General features: G+C 31.1%; 1 protein-coding gene across 1 annotated transcript; it reads left to right on the top strand.

Annotated features, from left to right (window-relative positions):
* Window positions 1-24,883: 24,883 nt before the first annotated feature.
* Window positions 24,884-26,465, top strand: LOC111984334 (transcription factor MYB117). Its single transcript, XM_024015963.2, has 2 exons — window positions 24,884-25,218; window positions 25,512-26,465. Exons 1-2 carry the CDS (start codon window positions 25,023-25,025, stop codon window positions 26,369-26,371), a joined length of 1,056 nt encoding a protein of 351 aa, XP_023871731.2. The 5' UTR covers window positions 24,884-25,022; the 3' UTR covers window positions 26,372-26,465.
* Window positions 26,466-27,006: the final 541 nt, after the last annotated feature.

The raw sequence follows: 27,006 nt of genomic DNA, 5'->3' as shown, positions 1-27,006 counted from the left end.
TTGTTGTTTTCCCTCTAATTTTTTCAAGGTTTTTTGTCTTCATACACCGATAAGACCCTTTTAACCTTCCTTTTTCAAATATTTTCATGTTTCATGCATTTTAGGGAGAAATTCGAACCTATGAAAATTTGGGTTTAAAAAAAAAAAAAAAAAAAAAAAAAAAAGTTTTCAATAATTTCTTTCAAAATTGATCAATGGGTTTTTGTTTTTGGATGATAGTGAACTGATCTTTGTGGTTTAATTTGATTAATTTGATGAATTGGGAAAATTTGGATTTTCTAAAGCTTGAAACTACCCGAATTTGGGTTTTTGTTCAATTGAGCATTAATTGATGAAATTGGCTTGTTTGATTGATTGATTTGGTCATTATATTCTATTATCTAACTTGTGTAATGATCAATTGGTCAATTTTTTGGGATTTTTGAAAGTGAGTTTTCAAAATTTGGGGTTTTTGATATAAAATCTATGTTCAAGCAAAATTTTGTGTTTTTAAAGTACAATTGAACCATTCTCACTACATTAGAGCATGCATCATGTGTTGATATTGTTCATGCATCATATAGAATGTTATTTTCTATATTTTTTTTGCTCTAACTGTGTCTGATGCAGTCTGCCCTTGGGTTTTTCTTTTGTTTTGTCTTTTGTCTCTTTTCTGTCTATCCTTTTTGCTCTTTAGCATTATGGTTAGAAAGACTAGAGCCCATAGGACCTCCACTTCTTCTTCTGCTCCATCTTTTGATAGTGAGAGGTTTCTGAGTGAGAAAAACTAGGAAACTTATGAGAAGCTGAACATTCTTAGGAATGTGTGGGCTGAGCGTAAGGTAGTTTTAGATGAGCTTGATCCAGAGATTAGGAGAAACTTTAAGCATAGGGGCTAGTTGCCTTTGTTGGATGTTTGACCATCCTCCTTTGGCTACCTTAATCAGAGAGTTCTACTTGAATCTCTTTGTCCACTCCAATGATTCCAACACTCAATTTGTGAGAAGTTGGATAAGAGGTGAAGAGTATACCAGTACTCCTACGTTAGTGGCCTCTGCTCTTAGGGTGCCTAAGGTCCAATATCTCGTTTATCCTTATGATGAGTCTCCTCCCCAAGATGACATTATGTCATATCTTACTGGTACTTCTATCCAGTGGGGTTCTGATCCTCAGATCACTTCTCATGAGTTGACCAAGATTTATTATCTTTTCTTCCAAATTTCTTGCCATTCTATCTGGCCCATCTCTCATTTGCATACTATTCCTATCGAGAGATGTGCATTTTTTTATACTCTTGTCACAAACACTCCTATGAGTTTTCCTTATCTTTTTATTCGTTCTTTGGTTAAGGTTATAGGAGTAGTTCTTCTGCTCATGCTCTTTTCTTTCCTATTTTTATTCATAGGATTTTGTTACATTTAGGTTTAGATGAGTTTTCGGCTTCTGAGCCCGTACATATCATAGCTCCTATAGGTGCCACCTTCGTTTGGTAGAAGGCTGCTCAGATGCAAGCTAGCTCTAAACGCCCTAGAATAGATTCTTCCTCTTCGGGTGTTGCATCTTCTCCTTATATAGGTGATCTGGCTGCTGATGCGTTTGTTGATTCAACTATTGCTGTTGCTCCTCCACCTTCTACTTCAGATGATTTTGGCATTCATCGTATGTTGGACATTATCATGATTGTTTAGGTAGCTCATGGTCAGCTTTTGGTGGACGTTCTCATGGAGCTTTAGGCTTTGCATGCAGAGTTGGCGAGTTTTAGACGGTCACCTCCACTACCTGTTTTTGATGATGAGCCTTGATTGTCCTTTGGCAATTCGTTGCAAAAGGGACATATGGTTGGAGTTAGGGGGAGATTTTTGTTGTTTTGGAGCTTGGGAGCTTTAGATTGTATCTAGGTGCTTCACTTTGTACTTTTTTTAGGCTCATGATGATTTATTTTGATGTCTTTATTTTTTATGAGTTGTATATGATTGGGGGAGGCATCTTGTTTTCTATTTCTGTTTCTTGTTTCACATTGTGCTACATTGATTATTGATTTATATTTACGAGGTTATTCATGATATATGTCTTGTAGTTTATGTTATGTGAAATCAAGAATTTATTTTGATTTACTTGTATTTTTCACATATGCGTTTATGTGTTTGTTAAGTGTTACAGGAATATACAGGTTGATTCAGTTGTGCTGCTATCTACACTTGCAATTGATAGATAGTAGCTAGGGTGAATTGTTTATGCTTGGGCCATTTTTGTAACTTTGAGCATTTTGTTTATTATGTGTTTTGTCACGGATTGCCAAAGGGGGAGTTTGTTGGGTTCTAAGAGTTTATGTTTAAATGTATTAGAACTTCATTTTGTAATGTTGGCAAACCAAGATCAAAACATTTAGTCTTGTTTTAGACTTGCTCAAAGTGTGTTTTTGTGTAAAGTTGGAATCGAGTGTACTGCAAGATTTATTGTGTAAATCTGCCTAGCTCGATTGATCAAAAATTAGACTCAATCGATCGAAGCATGTGCAGATTGTTTTTCTGTAGAATTTTCCAACTCAGCCCAAGCCCATATAATGTGTAGGGTTTTACGTTTTGCCTTAAGTATAAAAGGAAAAACCCTAGCCATGTTTTGTAGTAGTTGTTTATGCTATATATGTGAATATCTTGTGAAATCTCAAGGTGTTTGCCTTCACATATACTTAGGGTTATCAAGAATCAAGATTATGTTAAGAGCTTGATGATCGATTCAGTTGTTGCATAAAGAGCTTAAAGAAAACATAAGTGGGAGTACTTGTGGTTGCTGTGAATCCAAGAAAGAAGTAGTCCATGGACTCGGAGCTGTCATGTGGTTGTGGTAGTAAGTTTCCTGCTCGATGTAGCAATAGAATGTTAGTGGTCTAAGTTGCTATTGTGTAAACTTCAATTCTTTCATAGTGGATCTGTTTTACCTTGAGGATAGCTAGGTTAAATCCTCCCTAGGTTTTTTTTACTGGTTTGGTTTTCTTAGGTTATCATATCGTTGTGTTATTTATTTTTCGCACTGTTCAATGATATGATTTATATGTTATCCTAGAACTAAATAATTTACCTAAGTTAATCACTTAGCTAAATAACTAGGTTAATCTGGTTGTGTTTGAGGGGTCTAAAAATGTACACTTCACCATAATTCTAGCACTTTCCCTCACTTGTGGGCCTAAACTTCCCCTTAATAAGTGGGGGCCCAACAAGTGAGAATTTAACATTTTAAACGAGAGGTAGAGTGAAGACAAGGATTGAACTCAGGATCTTTTACTCTGATACCATGTTAAATTACTGATTGTTCCAAATGTTTAAGTTATTGAGATATGGTGAATTTAATCATTTAACTACACAATTCTAACACTCCCCTTCACATGTGGCTTGAAACTACCTTTTAATAGGTGAGACCCAACACGTGAGAATCTAAATGGGAGGTAGAGTGGAGGAGACAGTGATCAAACTCTGGACCTCTTGCTCGATACTATGTTAAATTACCGATTGTCCAAAAAGTTAAGCTATTAGGAAATGATAAATTTAATCACTTAACCATAATTCTAATAGAAACATTGCAACCACTTTGAACCACCATCAACACCACTTTATAGCCATTACCTTCCCCAATCATACACAGACTAAAAACCTCATTGCCTTCAACCAAACCGCCATTTTTAAAGAAAAGTTGTTTTATTAACCAATTTTATTAGTTAGAGTTAGTGTTTTTTCCCCTACCAAATTTAAATTTAAAAAATAAATTTTAATTAAAGCTTATTTTAGAACAATTTTAATAAATTTTAAAATGATTTTTTTTAATAAAAAATTTATTAAAATTAAAATTAGTCTATACTCACAAAATCTTTATAGTCTTAGACAATTTTTTACCTTAACAAATGACTCATTCACCCATCATTTCAATGGCCCATTTTTTTTTTTTTTTTTTTTTTTTTTTTTTTTGTTTTCAATAATTTCTTTCAAAATTGATCAATGGGTTTTTGTTTTTGGATGATAGTGAACTGATCTTTGTGGTTTAATTTGATTAATTTGATGAATTGGGAAAATTTGGATTTTCTAAAGCTTGAAACTACCCGAATTTGGGTTTTTGTTCAATTGAGCATTAATTGATGACATTGGCTTGTTTGATTGATTGATTTGGTCATTATATTCTATTATCTAACTTGTGTAATGATCAATTGGTCAATTTGTTGGGATTTTTGAAAGTGAGTTTTCAAAATTTGGGGTTTTTGATATAAAATCTATGTTCAAGCAAAATTTTGTGTTTTTAAAGTACAATTGAACCATTCTCACTACATTAGAGCATGCATCATGTGTTGATATTGTTCATGCATCATATAGAATGTTATTTTCTATATTGTTTTTGCTCTAACTGTGTCTGATGCAGTCTGCCCTTGGGTTAGAAAGACTAGAAAGACTAGAGCCCATAGGACCTCCACTTCTTCTTCTGCTCCATCTTTTGATAGTGAGAGGTTTCTGAGTGAGAAAAACTAGGAAACTTATGAGAAGTTGAACATTCTTAGGAATGTGTGGGCTGAGCGTAAGGTAGTTTTAGATGAGCTTGATCCAGAGATTAGGAGAAACTTTAAGCATAGGGGCTAGTTGCCTTTGTTGGATGTTGACCATCCTCCTTTGGCTACCTTAATCAGAGAGTTCTACTTGAATCTCTTTGTCCACTCCAATGATTCCAACACTCAATTTGTGAGAAGTTGGATAAGAGGTGAAGAGTATACCAGTACTCCTACGTTAGTGGCCTCTGCTCTTAGGGTGCCTAAGGTCCAATATCTCGTTTATCCTTATGATGAGTCTCCTCCCCAAGATGACATTATGTCATATCTTACTGGTACTTCTATCCAGTGGGGTTCTGATCCTCGGATCACTTCTCACGAGTTGACCAAGATTTATTATCTTTTCTTCCAAATTTCTTGCCATTCTATCTGGCCCATCTCTCATTTGCATACTATTCCTATCGAGAGATGTGCATTTTTTTATGCTCTTGTCACAAACACTCTCATGAGTTTTCCTTATCTTTTTATTCGTTCTTTGGTTAAGGTTTATAGGAGTAGTTCTTCTGCTCATGCTCTTTTCTTTCCTATTTTTATTCATAGGATTTTGTTACATTTAGGTTTAGATGAGTTTTCGGCTTCTGAGCCCGTACATATCATAGCTCCTATAGGTGCCACCTTCGTTTGGTAGAAGGCTGCTCAGATGCAAGCTAGCTCTAAACGCCCTAGAATAGATTCTTCCTCTTCGGGTGTTGCACCTTCTCCTTATATAGGTGATCTGGCTGCTGATGCGTTTGTTGATTCAACTATTGCTGTTGCTCCTCCACCTTCTACTTCAGATGACTCTGGCATTCATCGTATGTTGGACACTATCATGATTGTTTAGGCAGCTCATGGTCAGCTTTTGGTGGACGTTCTCACGGAGCTTTAGGCTTTGCATGCAAAGTTGGCGAGTTTTAGACGGTCACCTCCACTACCTGTTTTTGATGATGAGCCTTGATTGTCCTTTGGAAATTCGTTGCAAAAGGGACATATGGTTGGAGTTAGGGGGAGATTTTTGTTGTTTTGGAGCTTGGGAGCTTTAGATTGTATCTAGGTGCTTCACTTTGTACTTTTTTTAGGCTCATGATGATTTATTTTGATGTCTTTATTTTTTATGAGTTGTATATGATTGAGGGAGGCATATTGTTTTCTATTTTTGTTTCTTGTTTCACATTGTGCTACATTGATTATTGATTTATATTTATGAGATTATTCATGATATATGTCTTGTAGTTTATGTTATGTGAAATCAAGAATTTATTTTGATTTACTTGTATTTTTCACATATGCGTTTATGTGTTTGTTAAGTGTTACAGGAATATACAGGTTGATTCAGTCGTGCTGCTATCTACACTTGCAATTGATAGATAGTAGCTAGGGTGAATTGTGTATGCTTGGGCCATTTTTGTAACTTTGAACATTTTGTTTATTATGTGTTTTGTCACGGATTGCCAAAGGGGGAGTTTGTTGGGTTCTAAGAGTTTATGTTTAAATGTATTAGAACTTCATTTTGTAATGTTGGCAAACCAAAATCAAAACATTTAGTCTTGTTTTAGACTTGCTCAAAGTGTGTTTATGTGTAAAGTTGGAATCGAGTGTACTGCAAGATTTATTGTGTAAATCTGCCTAGCTCAATTGATCGAAAATTAGACTCAATCGATCGAAGCTTGTGCAGATTTTTTTTCTGTAGAATTTTCCAACTCAGCCCAAGCCCATATAATGTGTAGGGTTTTACGTTTTGCCTTAAGTATAAAAGGAAAAACTCTAGCCATGTTTTGTAGTAGTTGTTTATGCTATATATGTGAATATCTTGTGAAATCTCGAGGTGTTTGCCTTTACATATACTTAGGGTTATCAAGAATCAAGATTATATTAAGAGCTTGATGATCGATTCAGTTGCTGCATAAAGAGCTTAAAGAAAACATAAGTGGGAGTACTTGTGATTGCTGTGAATCCAAGAAAGAAGTAGTCCATGGACTGGGAGCTGTCACGTGGTTGTGGTAGTAAGTTTCCTGCTCGATGTAGCAATAGAATGTTAGTGGTCTAAGTCGCTATTGTGTAAACTTCAATTCTTTCATAGTGGATCTGTTTTACCTTGAGGATACCTAGGTTAAATCCTCCCTAGGTTTTTTTTTACCGGTTTGGTTTTCTTAGGTTATCATATCGTTGTGTTATTTATTTTTTGCACTGTTCAATGATATGATTTATATGTTATCCTAGAACTGAATAATTTACCTAAGTTAATCACTTAGCTAAATAACTAGGTTAATCTGGTTGTGTTTGAGGGATCTAAAAATGTACACTTCACCATAATTCTAGCACTTTCCCTCACTTGTGGGCCTAAACTTCCCCTTAATAAGTGGGGGCCCAACAAGTGAGAATTTAACATTTTAAACGAGAGGTAGAGTGAAGACAAGGATTGAACTCAGGATCTTTTACTCTGATACCATGTTAAATTACTGATTGTTCCAAATGTTTAAGTTATTGAGATATGGTGAATTTAATCATTTAACTACAAAATTCTAACACTCCCCTTCACATGTGGCTTGAAACTACCTTTTAATAGGTGAGACCCAACACGTGAGAATCTAAATGGGAGGTAGAGTGGAGGAGACAGTGATCAAACTCTGGACCTTTTGCTCGATACTATGTTAAATTACCGATTGTCCAAAAAGTTAAGCTATTAGGAAATGATAAATTTAATCACTTAACCATAATTCTAATAGAAACATCGCAACCACTTTGAACCACCATCAACACCACTTTAGCCATTACCTTCCCCAATCATACACAGACTAAAAACCTCATTGCCTTCAACCAAACTGCCATTTTTAAAGAAAAGTTGTTTTATTAACCAATTTTATTAGTTAGAGTTAGTGTTTTTTCCCCTACCAAATTTAAATTTAAAAAATAAATTTTAATTAAAGCTTATTTTAGAACAATTTTAATAAATTTTAAAATGATTTTTTTTAATAAAAATTTTATTAAAATTAAAATTAGTCTATACTCACAAAATCTTTATAGTCTTAGACAATTTTTTACCTTAACAAATGACTCATTCACCCATCATTTCAATGGCCCTAGAACTCTAAAATTCTTCTTCAAAACTCTCCTCCACAATCGCACTCATCCACAACCAATAGAAGTCCGGTACTCTAAAGAAATATTTGGGAGGACACACTAGTGAATTCATTGGTAAGGGTTAAAAACTTATGTGGTTTGAATGAGAAATCCACTAAAAGAAACTTTGGAAGGAACTCACAAGGAAAATACTTAGGATTTTTTTTTTTTAATAAAAAATTTGTTATTTATGACTATTTTGGCTTAAGAAGGTTTGCTCTCAAAAGGATGGTAGTATGACAACCCCTCTCCTCTAAACTCGTGCAACAAGAGGGTTGGTTCTTTAGGTTAATTTAGAAAACCTTCAAAGTCGATTTGCTATTTGATGTAGTTTTGGTTGAGTGGGAATGTAGTAAGGGACTAAGGGTTGAGACTAGAGAGAACTCTTGAAAACATGTAGGGTATCTATAGTAGCGGCTTAAATAGCGTTGGCTTTTAAACTGCCGTAATAGGTAACCTTATTGTGGCAGTTTCTAAAAGCACTGTTGTAGGTTCCTATATTGGTGGTTTTCAAAACTGCCGAGAAAAAAACCTGGTTGTAGAACCAATTTTTTTTTGTAGTAACAACATAGTTGTGTGAACTTCAAATGGATATATCTCATTCATTTCAAATCCAAATTAGGTGAAATTTATATTTGTTTTGAATCCCTAAATGTATAGTTTCTAATGAACAAAATTTTCACTAAATAATTCATTATGGTGTAAAAAATATAAGAAAAGATCATCAATTCCTTATCCTTGTGTAGACACCTGATTTTGCAGCCATAATTTAATCTAGGAAGATCACTAGAGTGACCATTCATATACCCAAAATTTAGAGTTGCATTACATGCATTAATTCATTCAAGTCATATCATAAAAATGATCTTGAGTTTCTAATGGTCATGACAGCATGTCCGATTTCCAAATCAGACCGTCAGATTGAAGGATATTGCATGATCAAGTTTGCATAGTCTGTATGCATTTTGTTTAGGTGGAACCAACCACGCATGATTAATTTAAATTAATTTTGATTGGTTGGACAATTAAAATTAATTAAATAATTTTGTGATTGGTTGTTAGTTAGTGTTAAAAATATACTTGCTTGCATGGAAATAAAGTGGATAATCAGATAACAAAGAAATTGTGGATAATCAAGACTTTTTTTTGAGTGTTTATCTACAAGATAATTATCACTTTAAAGACTTGAATATCCATAAAAGGGGATTAATTTTTAGAATAAGGATTAAAAATGCATCTAAGTGCATATCTTGGCTCAAAAACCCTAAAAAAAGGAGTCCAAATTGGACCAAAATTCAAACACGGGTTTGGCACCCAAGAGGACCATTCGGCACAAGAAAAGTGCCTATTGGCACTTCCCAAGTGCTGATCGGCACTTCTCAAGTGCCGATTGGCACAAACTTGAGGCTTGACCTGAGGACTCCTGGATTGAGAAAAGTCCTACCCTTTTCGAATTTTTAGAGATAAGGATGCATCCCAATTCGTATATGATCATTCAGCTAATTTTTCGAAGCATTCCAACATCTATAAATAGAGGGTGCCTCTCAAAATTCAGCACACTTTTTTACACTTTCTAACCCCCCTCATCTTTCTGGCTCTTCTCTTTTGATTTTTCAAATCCCCTTACGTTAAAGACGTTCTGGAGGCTCTAGCCTTAGGTATTTCTTTTTTGTAAGTAAAGTATTTTAGACTTTAAAGGGTTGAATATATTTCTTTGAATCCTAAAATATTCTTTCAATTAAAAGAGCATGCTCATGCAAGAGGTATTATTTTCTTCTCTTCTCCAATAGTTTTGTTGATGATGCATGAATATGTTTAACATGTTTTATTATTTCTTGCTCTTAATGTATAATTACCATGTTCTACTTGAATTTTTCTTTAACATGTTCTTAGATGATTTTTTATTGTGGTTTTCTTTCTTAAATTTCAAAGTCTGCTAATGTCTATCAAAAATTTCTTTAAAAACTAAAAAAAACTGATCTGATCTTTCAGATTTGATTTTTTTTTTCTAAACCAAAAACTGATCTGATTTTTCAGCTCTGATTTTTTTCTAAATCAAAAAACTGATCTGATCTTTCAAATCTGATCTTTTTTTTTCACTAAACCAGAAACTAATCTGATCTTTTAGATCTTATTTTTTTAAACCAAAATCTGATCTGATTTTTAAAACCAAAAAATTGATTTGATCTTTCAGATATGATTTTTTTTTTTCTAAACCAAAAATTGATCTGATCTTTCAGATTTATTTTTTTTAAACCAAAAAACTGATATGATCTTTTAGATCTGATTTTTTTTTTTTTTCTAAACCAAAAAATTGATCAAATCTTTTAGATCTAATTTTTTTCTAAACCAAAAACTAATCTGATCATTCAAATCTGATTTTTTTCTAAACCAAAAACTGATTTGTATTTTCAATAAATACAGATCTGATTTTTTCTAAATTCAAAACTGATCTGTATTTTCATAAATACAGATCTGATTTTTTTAGAAAAAATTTTCTTTGTTACAAAATTGCAGGTTTTGAAATTCAATGAAAGGACTGAAAGTTAGGTTGTAGCTTTTTTATGAGTGTGATGCATGTGTAATAAATTCATTGTATGAGTGTGGATCCTCTTTCAAAAAGATTTTTATTTTTATTTTTTATTCATAAAAAAACAGATCTGATTTGTCTTGATAAAATCACTTTTTTTACTTTTACACAAAAACATATCTAATACTTTTTTTTTACATAATCTTATTCCTTTTATTCATAAAAGAAGATCTAATTTTTCTTGATAAAATTACCCTTGTTTAATTTTTACACAAAAATAGATATGATATTTTTTAACCAAAATTTCATTCTTTTTTTTACATAAAAACAGATATGATCTTTCTTTACAAATCAAATTTTCTTTTATACACAAAATAGATCTAAATTTTCTAAAAAAAGAGGACACATCCATAAGGTAAATTTATTTGAATTAATTTTAGTCAAGTGTCTATCATGTATGTTCAACATATCAATCACATCATGCAACAAAGATTTTTTTTTTTTTTTTTTTTTTTTTTTTTTTTTTTTTTTGTTGTTGTTGTTGTTTTCTAAACCAAAAACTGATTTGTATTTTCAGTAAATGCTGATCTGATTTTTTCTAAATTCAAAACCTATTTATATTTTCATTAAATACAGATCTGATTTTTTTTAGAAAAAGTTTTCTTTGTTACAAAATTGCATATTTTGAAATTCAATGAAAGGACTGAAAGTTAGGTTGTAGCTTTTTTACGAATGTGATGCATGTGTAATAAATTCATCATATAAATGTGGATCCTCTTTCAAAAAGCTTTTTTATTCATAAAAAACAAATTTGATTTTTCTTGATAAAATCAATTTTTTTTTTTTTTTTTACAGAAAAATAGATTTGATACTTTTTTACAAAATCTTATTTCTTTTATTCATAAAAAAATATTTGATTTTTCTTGATAAAATCACCCTTATTTAATTTTACAGAAAAACAGATCTGATATTTTTTTAACAAAAATCTCATTCTTTCTTTTACGTAAACTATGATCTTTCTTAACAAATCAAATTTTCTTTTATACAAAAATAGATATGAATTTTCTAAAAATAGAGGACACGTCCATAAGGTAAATTTATTTGAATTAATTTTAGTCAAGTGTCTGTCATATATGTTCAACATAGCATTCACATTATGCAAAAAATGGTATATTGGTCATTAGAGTCTAGAAGACCAGACTCTGTCTGGGTGGAATGAGTGTCTAACGCCTTCCTATTTCTTAACCTAGCCCCTAAGCTTAGGGTTTTTGGATAGGTAGATTAGTGTTTTGTCTTTCTTTAATTTTGGTAGTTGTAACTAGGACCAAAAGCTTTGTATTCTTTTACATAGATTAACTAGGATCTAAAGCGTTGTAAGGTTTAATTTACCAAAGTTGTACTATTCTTTATTCAATCAATAACAGTCAAAGCTTTTCTGAATATGTATTTTGTATTTATTTTTTTCTTATTTTTTTTGCATAAACAAAGTGGCGACTCCACGCCACTTACCCAAAAAGGGAGGTGCCCTTAAAAGCACACAAATCTCTTTTTGAGAGCACCCTCTCAAGAAGTGTAGTCTCTCACACCTTGAGTAGCTCATAAATTCATCATCTTTAAGGATCTTTTGACATAGACTCAAACCTAACACAATTTAATTGACACAATCCAAATTTAGTATGTTTTGACACTAGAATTTTCCAATTCACTTATTAACCCTAACAATATAATATTTTTTTATTCGTTCATTTTCTTGTATTTTGAATTTGAACCAAACAAAAATTTAAGTGAAAAAAATTATAAAGAAAATGATAATAATTAATTTGCAGGATATCCAGAGCATCATGTACCCAAAAGATAATAGTCCAACTATACATCTGCATTAGTTCCTTCCTTTAAGCTGTTGAAAGGTTTATTTTGGATCATCTATTTCAGTTTTGACAACAATACTGGTTTTGACAATATGATACATTATGTATCTTATTCATCTTCTAGCCTCAAATATTTGTCAATGCAATTTTTAACAAATCTATAAGGTTAATAGGGAAAGTCTCAATAAATCATTTGACCCTTATTATATAGTGCCAAAAAAAGAAGGAAAAAAACAAAAGAAAAAGTGTATATCTATGACCGACGCACATACATGTGTGTGAGAGAGAGAGAGAGAGAGAGAGAGAGAGAGAGAGAGAGTGAGTGAGGGTGGGCTCCACGGAGGCAGCGGGGTGGAGGAAAAAGTAAAGATCATTATGAAATATTCTTAGCTATTATTTTAAATATGATTAGGAAAGTCCAAAGTTATGGTTTATATTCACATTTTGGGTCCAAATATGCGATAATTGCATTGTTAATTGGCTCCTGGAACTGGTAGGTAGGATGTCACTCGAATGATAACTGTCCTGACTTCCCTTTGTATTATTATGACCAAATAATATCGCCAATAAACGTGACATATATATAGATTGGAGCAAGCAACCGTGACAAATAATAATAAAAATTTACTATTTGTAAAAAATAGTGAGAAATTAATGAAACTATATGTGAGAGTTGAGAGACGTCTTCCATTGCTCCACTGTGATGTAATTGAACAATATTACCTACTTTTGATTTGAAATGTTAATGTTAACATCCTATCACAGTGCACAGATGGCTAATGGAAATGGATTAAATGCATAGTTGGGTTTGGGATAGGAATTAGGATTTACTATTTAGTTGATAGAGCATCCGAAGTGAGCCCAGAATATATAAAGCCACTTTAAGCATGATAAAAGTGATAATAACTTCGTGTTTTGGCTTGTCTAAGGATGGATGGAATGTAATTGATGTCAAAGTTTTGTAGATTCAGATTGGTTTTGGATTTCTTATTTGTATTAATTAGCATCTAATTTAATTACAACTAGAACCCATCTCAAAAAGCTTGGGCACCTTTAAGCTTGTTTAGGACTTTGTTATTAAGAGTAGTTGGTATTAAACAAAATAGATAAAGCTTAGGGAATGTTTTATGAGGTACCTTCAAGGTAGCTAAACTGTCATTATCTTAAAGCACTAACAATAGTTAGAGACACCTCTCGATGGAGAATGGGGACTTTGGTTTCTGAAATGAGAGATTAGACAAGCAAGGAAAAGACAACTAACTGTACTTGATCCGACTAAAAAGACAATATTTTAGTCATGTTTAATTTGAGCTAGCTTCTGTAAACATGTATAAACGAGAAAAGTCCAACAAACAAAGCCTTACGGGTTACTTCACCGTTGTGTTGGATAACACGTCACAGTATTTATAGAACCTTCATAGTGTTTGTATGAGAAATTGAGAATATATATTCTTTTCCATCTAAACTAGCTGATACTGTATAACAATAATCAACGTAGGGTACATATAAATTTTCAGTCTCTTTCATAAACAAAGGACGAGTTTTGATTGAAACATTACTTTTATATAGATTAATTATTATTATTTTTATATTTATTTTGTACTAATCCTAACAAATCACGTTAATAATTATGAAAAATTTTGTATCGCTAGATTTATTTTATAATAATTTGCGTTGAGCTCATGACTTTTTATAAGATTTGTGTCATCTATTGTCCCATGCAGTAACTCTAAGGACTAACCTTAAGGGGTTGACTTAATGATTCTTATGGTCTCATGATATCCATGAGATCCTAAGTTTGAAATCTCTTGCTAGTATTTTGGGACCACTCTAAGGGATTCTTCCCTGTAATAACTAGATGTGTGTGGTATGTCAAGACCACACATACTCAAAAAAATAGTCTGATACTTGAAGAGGTTTAGATACATTTGTTTGTTGAAAAAAAAAAAAAAATTTAAGGACACAAATTTGTTCACCCTATTAGTATATTTGTTATAAATAGTTGAGATAACATATTGTGATTGGTGTTAATAAAAATGATATTAATGGTGGGTGTATGTGGTAGTAATTTGGCTCTAATAATAACTTACCATTTTAGCAGTTGTGAAAAATAATTGTGAAAATTTTGAGTGATGCTAGAAATTTTACAAATTTTTATTACACAAGTCTTTTAAATTGATGTACCACCAATTACATAAAGATAATCCAATCATATTTATATTATTATTCATATTCTGAGGTTTGGTGTCTACTTAGAAGACGGTCTTAAATAACCCTATGTTTTAGTTGTGTTGGTTTTTCTTCAAAAGAAAGTGAATAAAAAAGTAAAAACTATTTAACCAATATTCCACCACATCTCAATGTTGTAATTTTAGCAAATTGGGATGATTTGTCATAATAAAATTCACATTTTTCTTCTCAAAAAAAAAGAAAAAAGAAAAAAAGAAAGAAAGAAAGTAAAAACTATATATTTAAGTGCAGCAATATTACTTATAATTGAAAGGATAAAGTTTAATTCCAAACCAATTTGGAGTTATCTCCTCCAACCTACTACAAGATAATTTAAAAGACTTTCCATATATATAATTTAAACAAGTCACATGAATCATTAGAAAATTCACTTGACTAAAATTACACATAAATAATCTCTTTTGTCACCATATGGTTGATATGCAAAATCTCTTTTAAGTTTTAACTACAAAACTCATATCCCTGTCAAAGAAAGTGAAAATAACAAGAAAAATCTATTTAAGTGTAAAAATATTACATGTAATTGAAAAGGGGGCTAGATATGCAAAATATTTTTTACCGACAGAGTACAAACTTCAAATCCATGACCTAGTTTGCAATAGCATTAACATCCGTAGTGGCAAAACTGCAACCCGTGAACAAACTCGAGGATAGGAAGACTACCATCATCACCACTACCGTCAATAACAGTAAAGAAAAGGAATAACGGGTCAATGAACTTCGTTTTCTTAATTGATTTCCTTTTCCTCTGCTTCATTCTTTTCAAGATTGTTGGGATTTGATTCCTAAAGATTAACCCGCATTTCTTCTAGTGAGGTTCTCCTCGCAAATCATATGAGGTTTTTTTTTTTTTTTTTTTTTTTTTTTTTTTTTGGGTTTTTGTTTGTGTGTGTGTGAGATTTATATGATGCTGACTAACACCACTGGTTCTCACAATTTTTTTTTTGCATCAATGGTTGCTATTTGTAAGTTACTCGTGATGACACTTAATACCAACGGAAAGTAATAGGTTGGGTTGAAGTTCCCTTAATCTTTGCTGTAGAAGAAACAAATTAAAAAGAATGAACAAAAAATTGTGTAATCCACTTTAAGAGAAGATATTTTATGTATCAGATAAATATATACATCTTCAAACTCTCAAAGATATGAGTTCCACATATACTGTGAACGGGTACATATATCTAACACATAAAATTATTATTATGCTTTTAGACACAGAAAAGATAAAGCCAAAGAAATATTCTTACGTAAGCATCTATGATACTTGAGACCCTCAAAGACTTGTTAGTAGTTTTTTGAATTGTTTTTGTTTTGCTAATTTGAAGGGCAGGGAGAAGGGTGTCACCGGATTGTAAGCTTATTGGTAAGAGTTGTTGGACTTTCATTTTTTTTTTTTTTAATCTTTGTTAATTGGTCTATAATTATTACTTAATTTCTTTATTTTACGTATTATTACCAGGAAAAAAAAAAGATATAAATGTTTTTATTATTCCAAGACAGTAAAAGGACAACAAATTAAAAATGATGATGAGACATTTTCATGAAAACAAAAGATAAAACTTGGAGTTATAAGAAAACCTAACATAAAGAAAATGCAATTTAACTTGTCTTTTAATAGGAAAATCAAATACACCTTAGATTTCAGTCATCTTGGTTCCCAAAAAAAAAAAAATTGTTTCATGTTATCTCTCACATGAAATTTGCCAAGTTATTTCAATACTCAAAATTTTCCCTTCTTTTTTTGTGGGTAAGTACGGACAAACAGGTTACAGCTAGAGTATGTGAGAGCATTTTTGTGTGGATATTTATGAAGCCAGCATCGTTACCAACTACCATGCAACAAAACTCATTTATTGAGAGAATAACAAAAATGAAAAAGTTTTGCAAATTAAAGATAGAGTACAGAAATTGGTATTGTTTTGAGTGGGTGCGTTCGTGTAGTCGTGTATGAGAAAGGTGGGACGTGAAGAGTCAAAGTAGTTTGTTGCATATTTTCAGTGCCTGTTGATGTAAAAGGTGAGGTTATGACTTGTGAAGAGAAGAGAAGAGATGGTTACTTATATGTGTTTCTTATTGGGAAGGTGAGAGAAAAAGGTATATTATGGTTTTCATATAAGGACATCTCAAAGGAATTATGGATGTTTGGCTCTGCAAGTAACTGAAATGCTTTGCAATTACTGTTTGAAAGCTATTTCAAACCCTACTATTTCTGCAGCTTGTTTCATACACACCCACATTAACATATATACATGGAGAGAGAAGGCTTCCATTTCTGTGGTGGAGACAAATGGGAGATAGAGAAAAATTGGTATATATGCAGCACAAAATAGCGAGCCATGTCATCATAAATGACTTTTCTTGACCGATGTAACAATTCCAACAAAGAACTTCTAATGTCACACTAATAATTTCTGTAACTCTATTGACATTTTTTTTCCAAAATTTTTTGTTTAAAGAATTAATTCAACATTGTAACTTAGGCAAGTTTCATAGCAATCCTTCTAAGTCTAAACTTTATTTTACGGCTTTAATATTAAAATCAAGCGGACAATATTGTGGTTTAGGGGTCATTATAGCTGTCATTAGTCATTACTTCTTGAAGTTGCTTTAGAAAACACAGTTTTAATTACGTAATCAAGTTAATGTTTACTCTGCCTGAGGTTCATTGGTTCAGTGATGTGTTGATATCATACCCCTAAATTCTCAAGTGTGAGAAAGGAAATAATTGGTGGTTTAAAGTTTAAACTCATAGTAGTAAGACATTATTATGTTGTTTCAAATACGATATGCATGTGAATTATTCATGTATATGTACAAGTCAATAAAAGCATGTTGCTTCCATATACGATATTATGGGTTTGAAAAGTCCCATATGTCTTTCTCATTGGGCATTTTGGTTTTACCAAAAGAATAAAGTGCAAATTCCATATAACATATCTTCATTTCATTTCTGTTGCCGTCATTTTCATGTTAGAGATATCATCATCTCATCTTGGCCACTTCCTCAAATAGTTTACTTTAACAAGTAATCCTCTCCTTACATATATTAGTTTAGATAGGTGATCTTAATTTGATTGAAGTGGGATATTAGTCAATTTGCTAACCTTCGTAGCTAGCTAAATTTGTTGTATTTCTTATATTTCATTTTTCTTTTTCTTACCAATCTGAAATTGCAAAAGAAAAAAAAAAAAAAAGAAAAAGAAAAAGAAAAAGAAAACAGTCTTGAAATAGATCGCGATTGTTGGGTTCTAAGACTTTAGATTTAAATGTATTAGAATTTCATTTTGTAATATTGGGAAACCATGATCAAAACGTTTAAGTCTTGTTTTAGACTTGCTCAAAGTATCTTTATGTGTAAAGTTGGAATTGAATGTATTGCAGGATTTATTGTGTAAATCTACTTAGCTCGATCGATCGAAACTCGTGCAGATTGTTTTTCTGCAGAATTTTCCAACTTAGCCTAAACCCATTTGATGTGTAGGGTTTTATATTTTGCCTTAATTATAAAAGGGAAAACCCTAACCACGTTTTAAGAGGTTGTTGCAGTTGTTGTTTATGTTGTGTATGTGAATCTCTTGTGAGATTTAGAAGTGTTTTCCTTCACATATATTTAGGGTTATCAAGAATCAAGATTATGTCACGAGCTTGATGATCGATTCAGTTGTTGCATAAAGAGCTTAAAGATACATAAGCAGGAGTGCTTGTACTTGTTGTGAATCCAAAAAAGAAGTAGTCCGTGAATTTGGAGTTGTCACGTAGTCGTGGTAGTAAGTTTCCTACTCGAGGTAGCAATATGATGTTAGTGGTCTATGTCGCTATTGTGTAAACTTCAATTCTTTCATAGTTGATCTATTTTACTTTGAGGATAGCTAGGTTAAATCTTCTATAGGTTTTTAACTAGTTTGGTTTTTCTGGTTTATCATATCGTTATGTTATTTATTTCTGCATTTTACAATGATATGATATATTTGAGTTAACCTAGATCTAATAATTTGACCAAGTAATCACTTGACTAATTAATTAATCCAGTTGTATTTTAAGGAGTCTAAAAACGTAACGATAATATGTCTAAAGGAAAACATATTTTACATATTTCTATATAAGTTCTTTTGGCATAAGAACATTCCCATTAGGCTCAATAAACCCCACTTTTACTAAATATAGCTAAACTAACCTAAAGGCAAAAATACTCCTACATCATACTCAACAAACTATGGACCAAAATAATTTATGAATAATACCTCAATACACTTATTGAATACTATTCATCAACGGATTTTGTTTGGTTTGGGAAGGTCATGTCATTTTAATGCATAATTGACTTAATAGACATATTAATCTTATTTTCTTTTTAATTAACTTATATATATATATATATATATGAAATAGGTTCAAGTTACACTTAGTGTAACTTTGAAATAGTTACAACTTTTATAAGCCATTGATTTGTAATAAATCAAATGGTAGAAATACTCTAATAGCCATGTCATCAACCTTCTACAAATAAGTGATCTAATAGCATTAATTATCTCCAACTATGTCAGTAAATGTTTTGTACTCTTAGAGAAAACTTATTACTGTTGAACGTTGAAGTTTATTATCTTTAGTCTAATTTTTCACACCACAATATCCTCATTTTCCTATAATTCATTCTGCACAGAAGAATCGTATATCACCCATCTCACCTGATCTCCATAGCAAATGGCAAACACCAAAAATTAGTCTAAAATATATATCCTGGTATAGCACTTTTCCAAATCCTAAGCCCTCTCCAGCGTTTGTATCTTTGAATTGCTTGGTGAGCTACCATGCAAAATCTAAATTCTTAAAAAATTAAGGACAGTAGAGGGATTTTTTTATTTTTATTTTTATTTTCTGTAAAACTCAGTGGCGGGATTTTACAATGGGGAGATATATGTTTATGTTGGCAAAAGAGACAAAATCAATTATACGAAAATGTGGTGAGATAATTATAGTAAAGAAAGGAAAGTTTATGAATTTTCTATAAGGGGACAAAGCATTTAATAAATTGATTAGAGGGAGTTAATGACATGATCACTACTTTTTATCTGCCATTAGATTTAATAAGAATCAACGATTTAAAAATGATGTAACTCTTGTAAAGTTATGGGTGATTATTGGGTACTTCAAAAGTATACTCCTAGAGTATCTAATAAATTTTCCAAAATTATACTCAGTGTAAATTGAATCCATATATATATATGAGATGAATTCAAGTTATACCTGGTGTACTCGTAAAGTTATACATTTTTTACACCATAGATTTATAAGTGATCTAATAGCTAAAAAAATATCATTAAATGCTATTACTTTCCATCTCATTCATAATTAATACTCTCTCTCTCTCTCTCTCTCTCTCTCTCTCTCTCTCTTGTTTTTTACTCGATTAAAGGGCATATTGCCATTTTTAACAACTTTCATTTCTATAATTGAAAAAAAATATATATAAGAAAAATATCTGAGATAGATAATTAGTGAGAAATAGAATGGTCAAGTAACTTCAGCTAAGTGCTTGGAAATAGTAGTTCAAGCTCATTTTTTATTTGATGGAGAAGAACAAGTTCATTTTCAATTAATACTGTTATGATCCAAATCAGTTGCAACTCTGTAAGAAGCATGAGCTTATTCTCCGTTATAGTTGCTTCCTTATATAGATCCATATAAGACTTGTGAGGCTATGCTTTGACACAATATATTATTATTTTTCCTATGGACATCTATTATTAGTACTTAATTGTTTGGTTAACAAAACTTCCACACCAAAATATGAAGGCAAAAACACAACAATAGAGATAGAGGCACTGACCTAATTATGTGAAAAAGAACCTCAAGATATTTGTCTCATGTGTATATATATATATATATATATATATATTTTTTTTTTTCCAAGTATAGAAATACAAGTAGTTAAAAATGGCAGTGTACCCTTTAATCAAGTGAAAAAAAAATCATAGTATTAAACTTTGTCGTGCAATACACGAGCTACTCTATAATCTATATCTATAATATATATATATATATATAATCAAAATATTTGACTTTTGGTTAATCTCATAAGATTTTAGCATGTAAACTTTTGAGACTTAACAATTTTCATGTCATTATCTTAGTGTATATAATATATATAATTGATTTTAAATTTTTTTCGATATTTAAACACTCCATTAGAATATTGCCACACTATATTTTCTTTAAATGGTATAATATAATAGATATGTATATATACAAATAAAATCGTATAAATGGTATTAATAATTATCATAATCATATTTTCTTTAAATAGTATATAGATACTTTCATATAAAAATATAATTATAATAATTTGTTTTAATAAAATACTATAATTATCAATTTCTTATTTAGATAATAAAAAATAAAGGAGAGAAAAAATAATATTTTTTTTTTTTAACTTTGCATAGTGTATTGACTAGTTTATAATATATACATTTATATATATATATATATGAAGATGTTTGACTTTTAGTTAACCTCATAATATTTTGTCATGTAAGTTTCTAAAGCCTCTTAATTTTATATATCATTATTCTATTTTATAATTTTTAATTTTTTTAATTTTATTCTATATTTAAAATTTCATTAGAATTTTTCTACAATTAAAATAAAATACAATTAATAACTATCATAAGCATCAAATTTCATGTTTAGATTTTTAAAAAAATAGCAAAAAAAAAAAAAAAACCATAGTTTGTTAAAATTTCACTTGCATACATTGCACAATTTAACGACTAGTATATATTATATATATATATATATATAATTGAAGATGTATGACTTTTGCTTCACCTCCTAAAATTTTGCATCTTAAGCTTTTGCGGCCTTACATTTCTTAATGTCATTATTATTAATTATTATTATTATTATTATTATTATTATATTAGGAAAAAGTTAATGAATATTCTAAAGNGAAGAGTTTATATTTTGTTAAATTTTTCTGTTCATTACATAGCTACTAGCTTCTTTTTTCATTTTCTTTTTAAAGAGACATAAGTTACTAACTACTACTAATAAGAGTTACTATAATTATCAAATTTCATCTTTGAGAGAAAAAGAGAGAATTATATTGTTAAATTTCCTGTTCATTACATCAGCTACTAGCTTCTTTTTATTTTTTTTCCTTTTTTAAAGAGACATAAGTTACTAACTACTATTACTTTAGTAGTTGTTGTTGTGTGGTGTCTATATATATATATGTGTGTGTGTGTAACTCTTGTAAAGTTACACATTTTTACACCATAGATTCATAAAAATTAACAGCTAAAAAAAATCATTAAATGCTATTGTTTCACTTCATTCAATTAATACTAATATTTTCTCTCTACTATTTATTTTTTCTCTTTTTATTTTATTTTTTTCTAAATATAAAATTTGATAATTATAATAATTATTAATAGGTATTTATTTTAACTATATTTGTATATTGAATGGAACTATTTATTCTACCATTTAAATAAATCATGATGAGGCAAGAATATAATGGAATGTTTAAATATATAATAGAGTTTAAAATCAATTAAAAAAAATTGAATAATGACGTTTTAAAATTGTGAAATCTCAAAAGCTTATATGACACAATATTATGAGATTAACTAAACATCAAATGTTATGGTTTTGATTTTTGATGTGATAACTGTAATAGTTTGTTTGTGATTAGATTATATGAGTGTGTGTGTTGTGCAAGTCTGTCAAGGTCCGCATTAAGTGTGTCAAATAGTATGTATATCTTAATATGTTGATAAAAAGTAATTATTATAAAACAGTCATAATAAGTTCAAATTCCACTGTTTCTATTAAAAAAAAAAACTTACATTATACCATCTCCTAATGTGGCTTCCCACCAAAATATTGCTACTTTCTTAATATATAAAACTTCAACAGCCCCCCACAGAAAAAAAGAAAAAGAAAAAGAAAAAGAAAAAGAAAAATATATATTATGTGAAATCAATCCTAATTAGTTTAAAAATATTTCAAATAATATACACAGTGCCCTAAACTCATGACTGATGGAGATTCTCCCCAAAAAAAAAAAAAAAAACTCATGACTGATGGAGGCGGCTAACCCAAAACCAACTAGTTAATAATGGGGGTCAAAGGGGATCGCAAAAAATCAAACCTAACATATCAAGAGCCAGTAGTGATCCAAAATCAAATTATCTAGACGGACAAATCAAGGTGCAGATCAACCTTATATTGTGTCACCCAAGACCCAACTACAAATTTCTGAAAGAATTAAACAAAGGGCAAAAAAAAAAAAATTCCGTTTGATATAGGATGGACCCGTTGGATTGGCACATCCACCGGTTACAATTAGATACTGATTTTATACCAACTAGGCCAGTGATGTATAGTTAAACTGGTTCATGGTGATGTTAATAGATAAGCTATTTTAAGCATATGTAGATGGGAAGAAAGGTCTTTGATTTCGTGGGGTATCAAATCTCAATCAGTTAAGAAACACTATTAAAAAAAAAATATATAAATATATATATATATATATATATATACTAATATTCATAATTGTTTTTCCAATTTTTTTTTGACTTGCCATCTGCATGGAAGTACGGAAAATGGCAGACGGTCTACCCATACTTTTCTTGATGCTGTAATTGCACGGCATTTGGTTAAAACCTGAGGCCCGAACCTGACAGATTTTCCTTCAAGCCATGGAGAAATCCAGGAAATATGTACTGTAAATTAACTAACATGCATTTATTGACCTTTTGAATTTTCGCCCTTTAATTTGTGCATTTCTTTTCTTTTATAGCGTTTTTTAGATTAAGGATTTTTCTGTTTTTTTGTGTTCTATTGCATTGTGATTGTGTTGCTTTTACAATAACAACCATCTCATATATCAAATATATACATAATTTCTCTTATAGTGTATGAATCTCATAACTCTGTTGGACTTTCACGCGGTTAAATGGAAAATCTATAAGTTTGATCGATGCATGGAATACTTTCTCCTCTTAACTTTAAGAAATGAAGGTAATTGGTGATGGACAAGAGATCTAATTGGATTTGTGCAATGTTAATTTGTTGTTATTATCAAGTTAATTTTATGTAATTTTGGATTTCCCTCAAAACATCATACATTTTTTAATTAGGAGACAATTAGGATACATAAGGTTTTTATTTATTTATTTTTAAAGTTTTTAAATTCATTTTTAAGTAGAGATATTCAAACCATAGATGTCTCTGTTCTACTAGAAACACCAGAAAAAAAAAAAAAAAAATCACTTGATCTAAAAGTCATTGGCCAAGTTACCCAATTTATCATTTGATTTAAGCACAAATTCATGAGATGGATACTTTTATAACTTAATGAAAATGGCTATCAAGATATTCAAAGGATAACTTAACGGTAATAACATCTTTTATAATAATTCATGTCTTTAATTCGAACCTTACCTCTCCCTCTCTCCCTCTCTCAATATCCATCTATCTCACACACACACACACACACACCTATTTTTTACACACACACCTATTTTTTTTTTTTTTTAATAGAAGAAAATTGCTACTTAGCACAAACCTATGAATTTAAGGCTATGGGTTTCAAAAGTTAGTTCCTTACTCATTTAATATTACCTAAAACAAAATTGTGCATTTACCATGTTATTCTTACCTTTTGTGGCCAAAAAAGAGGAAAAAAAGTCCGATCCTTCTTGGAATCAAATTGATTTTCTTGAAACAAATTCCTTTATTTAAGCACTACCTTTTTTTTTAGCTTGACTTCATGGCACTTGTGAATATATCAATAACTTGCAATTAAAGCAATATGTTCTTGACAACTTCAGCTAAGACAACCTTTAAGATTACCAAAGTTCTTCTAATCTAATTGATGCAGGATTGTTTGGTCCAGCTGCAGATAATTAAACTGCTTCCACTGAGAACTTGATGAACTAAATAGAGCAAAGTATAATTAATGGATTAACTTCTTCTGATAAATACCTCTATTTATACCCAAAAAAAAAAAAAAAAAAATTAATACTCAGCATTGACTAAATATATCCCAACTTTTATGTGGTATACTAAGGTGAGTTCATCTCATTTCTCTATTTACTAACATACATGGAGTGTGCAACCACTGAGCCAATGTTTCGAGTGGGGCACACATAGCAACCAAGGATCTCTTCGAGGTATGCATGGCCTCCTCCTCATCATTTTTGCTATTTCCTAGAAACTAATCAATTTGATTAAGAGCCCATAATGATTAAGTCTTAATTAAGCCTTAATTAAGCCACATTGTTTGATAAATAAGATACGTACACACCTTTTAAATGAAAGAAATTAGGAAACCCATTTAATTTTGCACTATAGGAGAAATGTCCCTTTAACAAAAATTATAAGGTGCCTAATTGGCTAGGTTTGATTTAACGTGGTACCATGGCTTAAGATAGAGAGAGAAGAAACGAAAACAGTTGGGAAAATAAGAGAGAGAAGGTCGTGGTCCAATGAGAATAGGTGTACGCATAAGACACATATATATACATAATACATAGATATATTACATAGGCAAGGCAGGCTTAATGTGTCGTGTAAAACCAACAAAAGTGACTTCTCATCCACAGCCCTAAACCAACCCTCCCCCACTTTTCTTATTCTCTGTTGGTGGTCATTTCCTTCTACTTCTATTATATATCTTCTTGTGGAATTCTCTTTGGTGTATTTGATGTCCAACAATTCTATAGCTCGGCCTGCCATGGAAGATTCTGCTGGAGCTGCTGGGTCTAGTGATGATGCTAAGAGTACTAGTTGTCCCCGTGGACACTGGAGGCCAGCTGAGGATGAAAAACTCAGACAACTTGTGGAACAATATGGTGCTCAAAATTGGAACTCAATTGCTGAGAAGCTTCAAGGAAGATCAGGTATAGATATTTATCATCATCTATATCAATAATATGAATTAACCCCCTTTCTCTCTCTCTCTCTCTCTGGGAATCTTGGATCTTACTATAGATTAGAGTATTTAGCTTGAAATTGAATATTCACTTGGACTAGCTTGACCATCTTTCTGACCTACTAATCTGATCAAAATATTTTAGGACTTGATATTTGTTACATCATGACACAGAAGAAAATTATTAAACTAAATCTAAGAGAATCTAACAAATGGGGTTTTTTACAATTTTTTTAATTAAAAAAAATTATGAATGTGTAGGAAAGAGTTGCAGATTGAGGTGGTTTAATCAACTAGACCCTAGAATCAACAGGCGGCCATTTTCGGAGGAAGAAGAAGATAGACTGCTTGCAGCTCATCGCATTCATGGGAACAAGTGGGCTCTCATAGCAAGGCTATTCCCCGGTCGAACTGATAACGCTGTGAAGAATCATTGGCATGTTATTATGGCAAGGAAGCAAAGAGAGCAATCCAAGCTATGCGGAAAGAGAACTTATCAAGAAGTTAATTACAATTACTCCAAAACCTCTAGTACTAATTTTCTTGGAAGGAAACCTATATCTCAAGGTGATCATTTAAGCTCATCATCAAGAGCTGGGTCTGAGAGTACCAGCAGAATCTTTGAGTTCCGAAACCCCACTAAAGAAAGGATATTTGCAGATTCACCCTCTAGTTCTTCGCTTTCTTGGAACTTTGCTTCGTTGCCAACAGTATCAAGCAACTCATCTTCGTTGGAATTATTCATGAGAAGACAAGGAAGAGCCTGCTTCAATTCTAGTTCTAATAATTTCATTAACTCGGAGTGCTCGAAACGGTCTGATCAATATCTTCATAGATATCATCCAAATTCTTCAGTTCATCATGGCAGCTATCAGGGTTCCACAACATATGGACTAGTTCCAAACTACACCAAGGTTGTTCCTAGTCCCTTTGGCTGCTTCAACCTTGGCAGTGATTATGAAACAAACGGAAGGAATAGGAGAGAGTTAGTGAGTTTTTGCAATAACTCACCCACATTAACGAAGTTGAGGGCAACCGCAGAGCATGAGCAAGGAGATGAATCCATTGAACACAAGGATATTCCCTTCATTGATTTCCTTGGTGTGGGAATCTCTTCTTGATCACAAAAGTACATCTTTTTTTTCTTTTTTTCTTTTTTATTTAACTTTTTCTTAATATATTAATTATAGTTCTAGTTTCACTTCTTCATCTTAATTACCGGACTAATTATTGATGGCATCATGAGGTTTGGCAATTTCATATGTTTCATTTAGGTACCAGGTTCCTTATTCTAATTATGCATGAGGTTTGGCATCACAGAAGCTCTAGGTTTCATTTTGTTTTCCTACTCTAATCAATGCATCAAAGTGTGGGAGAAATAAGTATACAATTTTAGTAACTTGGTGCAAGTAAGCTAACACATGAATTATGATTCTTGTGGTCTAATTCAGAAAGTTTTGAAGGAAATATAGAAAGCTGATGAAAATTAATTAGTAGCTTTTCACTTAATTCTTCAACTTGATGTGCAATAGGCAGGTATGTTTTTCTTTCTAAATTTCCATATAAATATATATATATATTTCTAGAAAATTACATGAGAGAAATTGATGCATAAGTCCATTTCAAAGTCTGGCTGAGAGATATCATCTTTTGTTTGAAGCTTCTTTTATCTATGCATAATTCCATTTAAGGTCAGGTTAATAGCCATTACTTCTTCTTCTTCTATTTTTTTTTTAAATTGTTTTAAGTTTCTTTT

The sequence above is a fragment of the Quercus suber genome, unplaced genomic scaffold (genome assembly GCF_002906115.3).
Source record: "Quercus suber isolate HL8 unplaced genomic scaffold, Cork oak 2.0 scaffold_173, whole genome shotgun sequence".
Taxonomy (NCBI): domain Eukaryota; kingdom Viridiplantae; phylum Streptophyta; class Magnoliopsida; order Fagales; family Fagaceae; genus Quercus; species Quercus suber.
The sequence above is the reverse complement of the archived record's forward strand: the minus strand, read 5'-3'. Positions and strand labels throughout refer to the sequence as shown.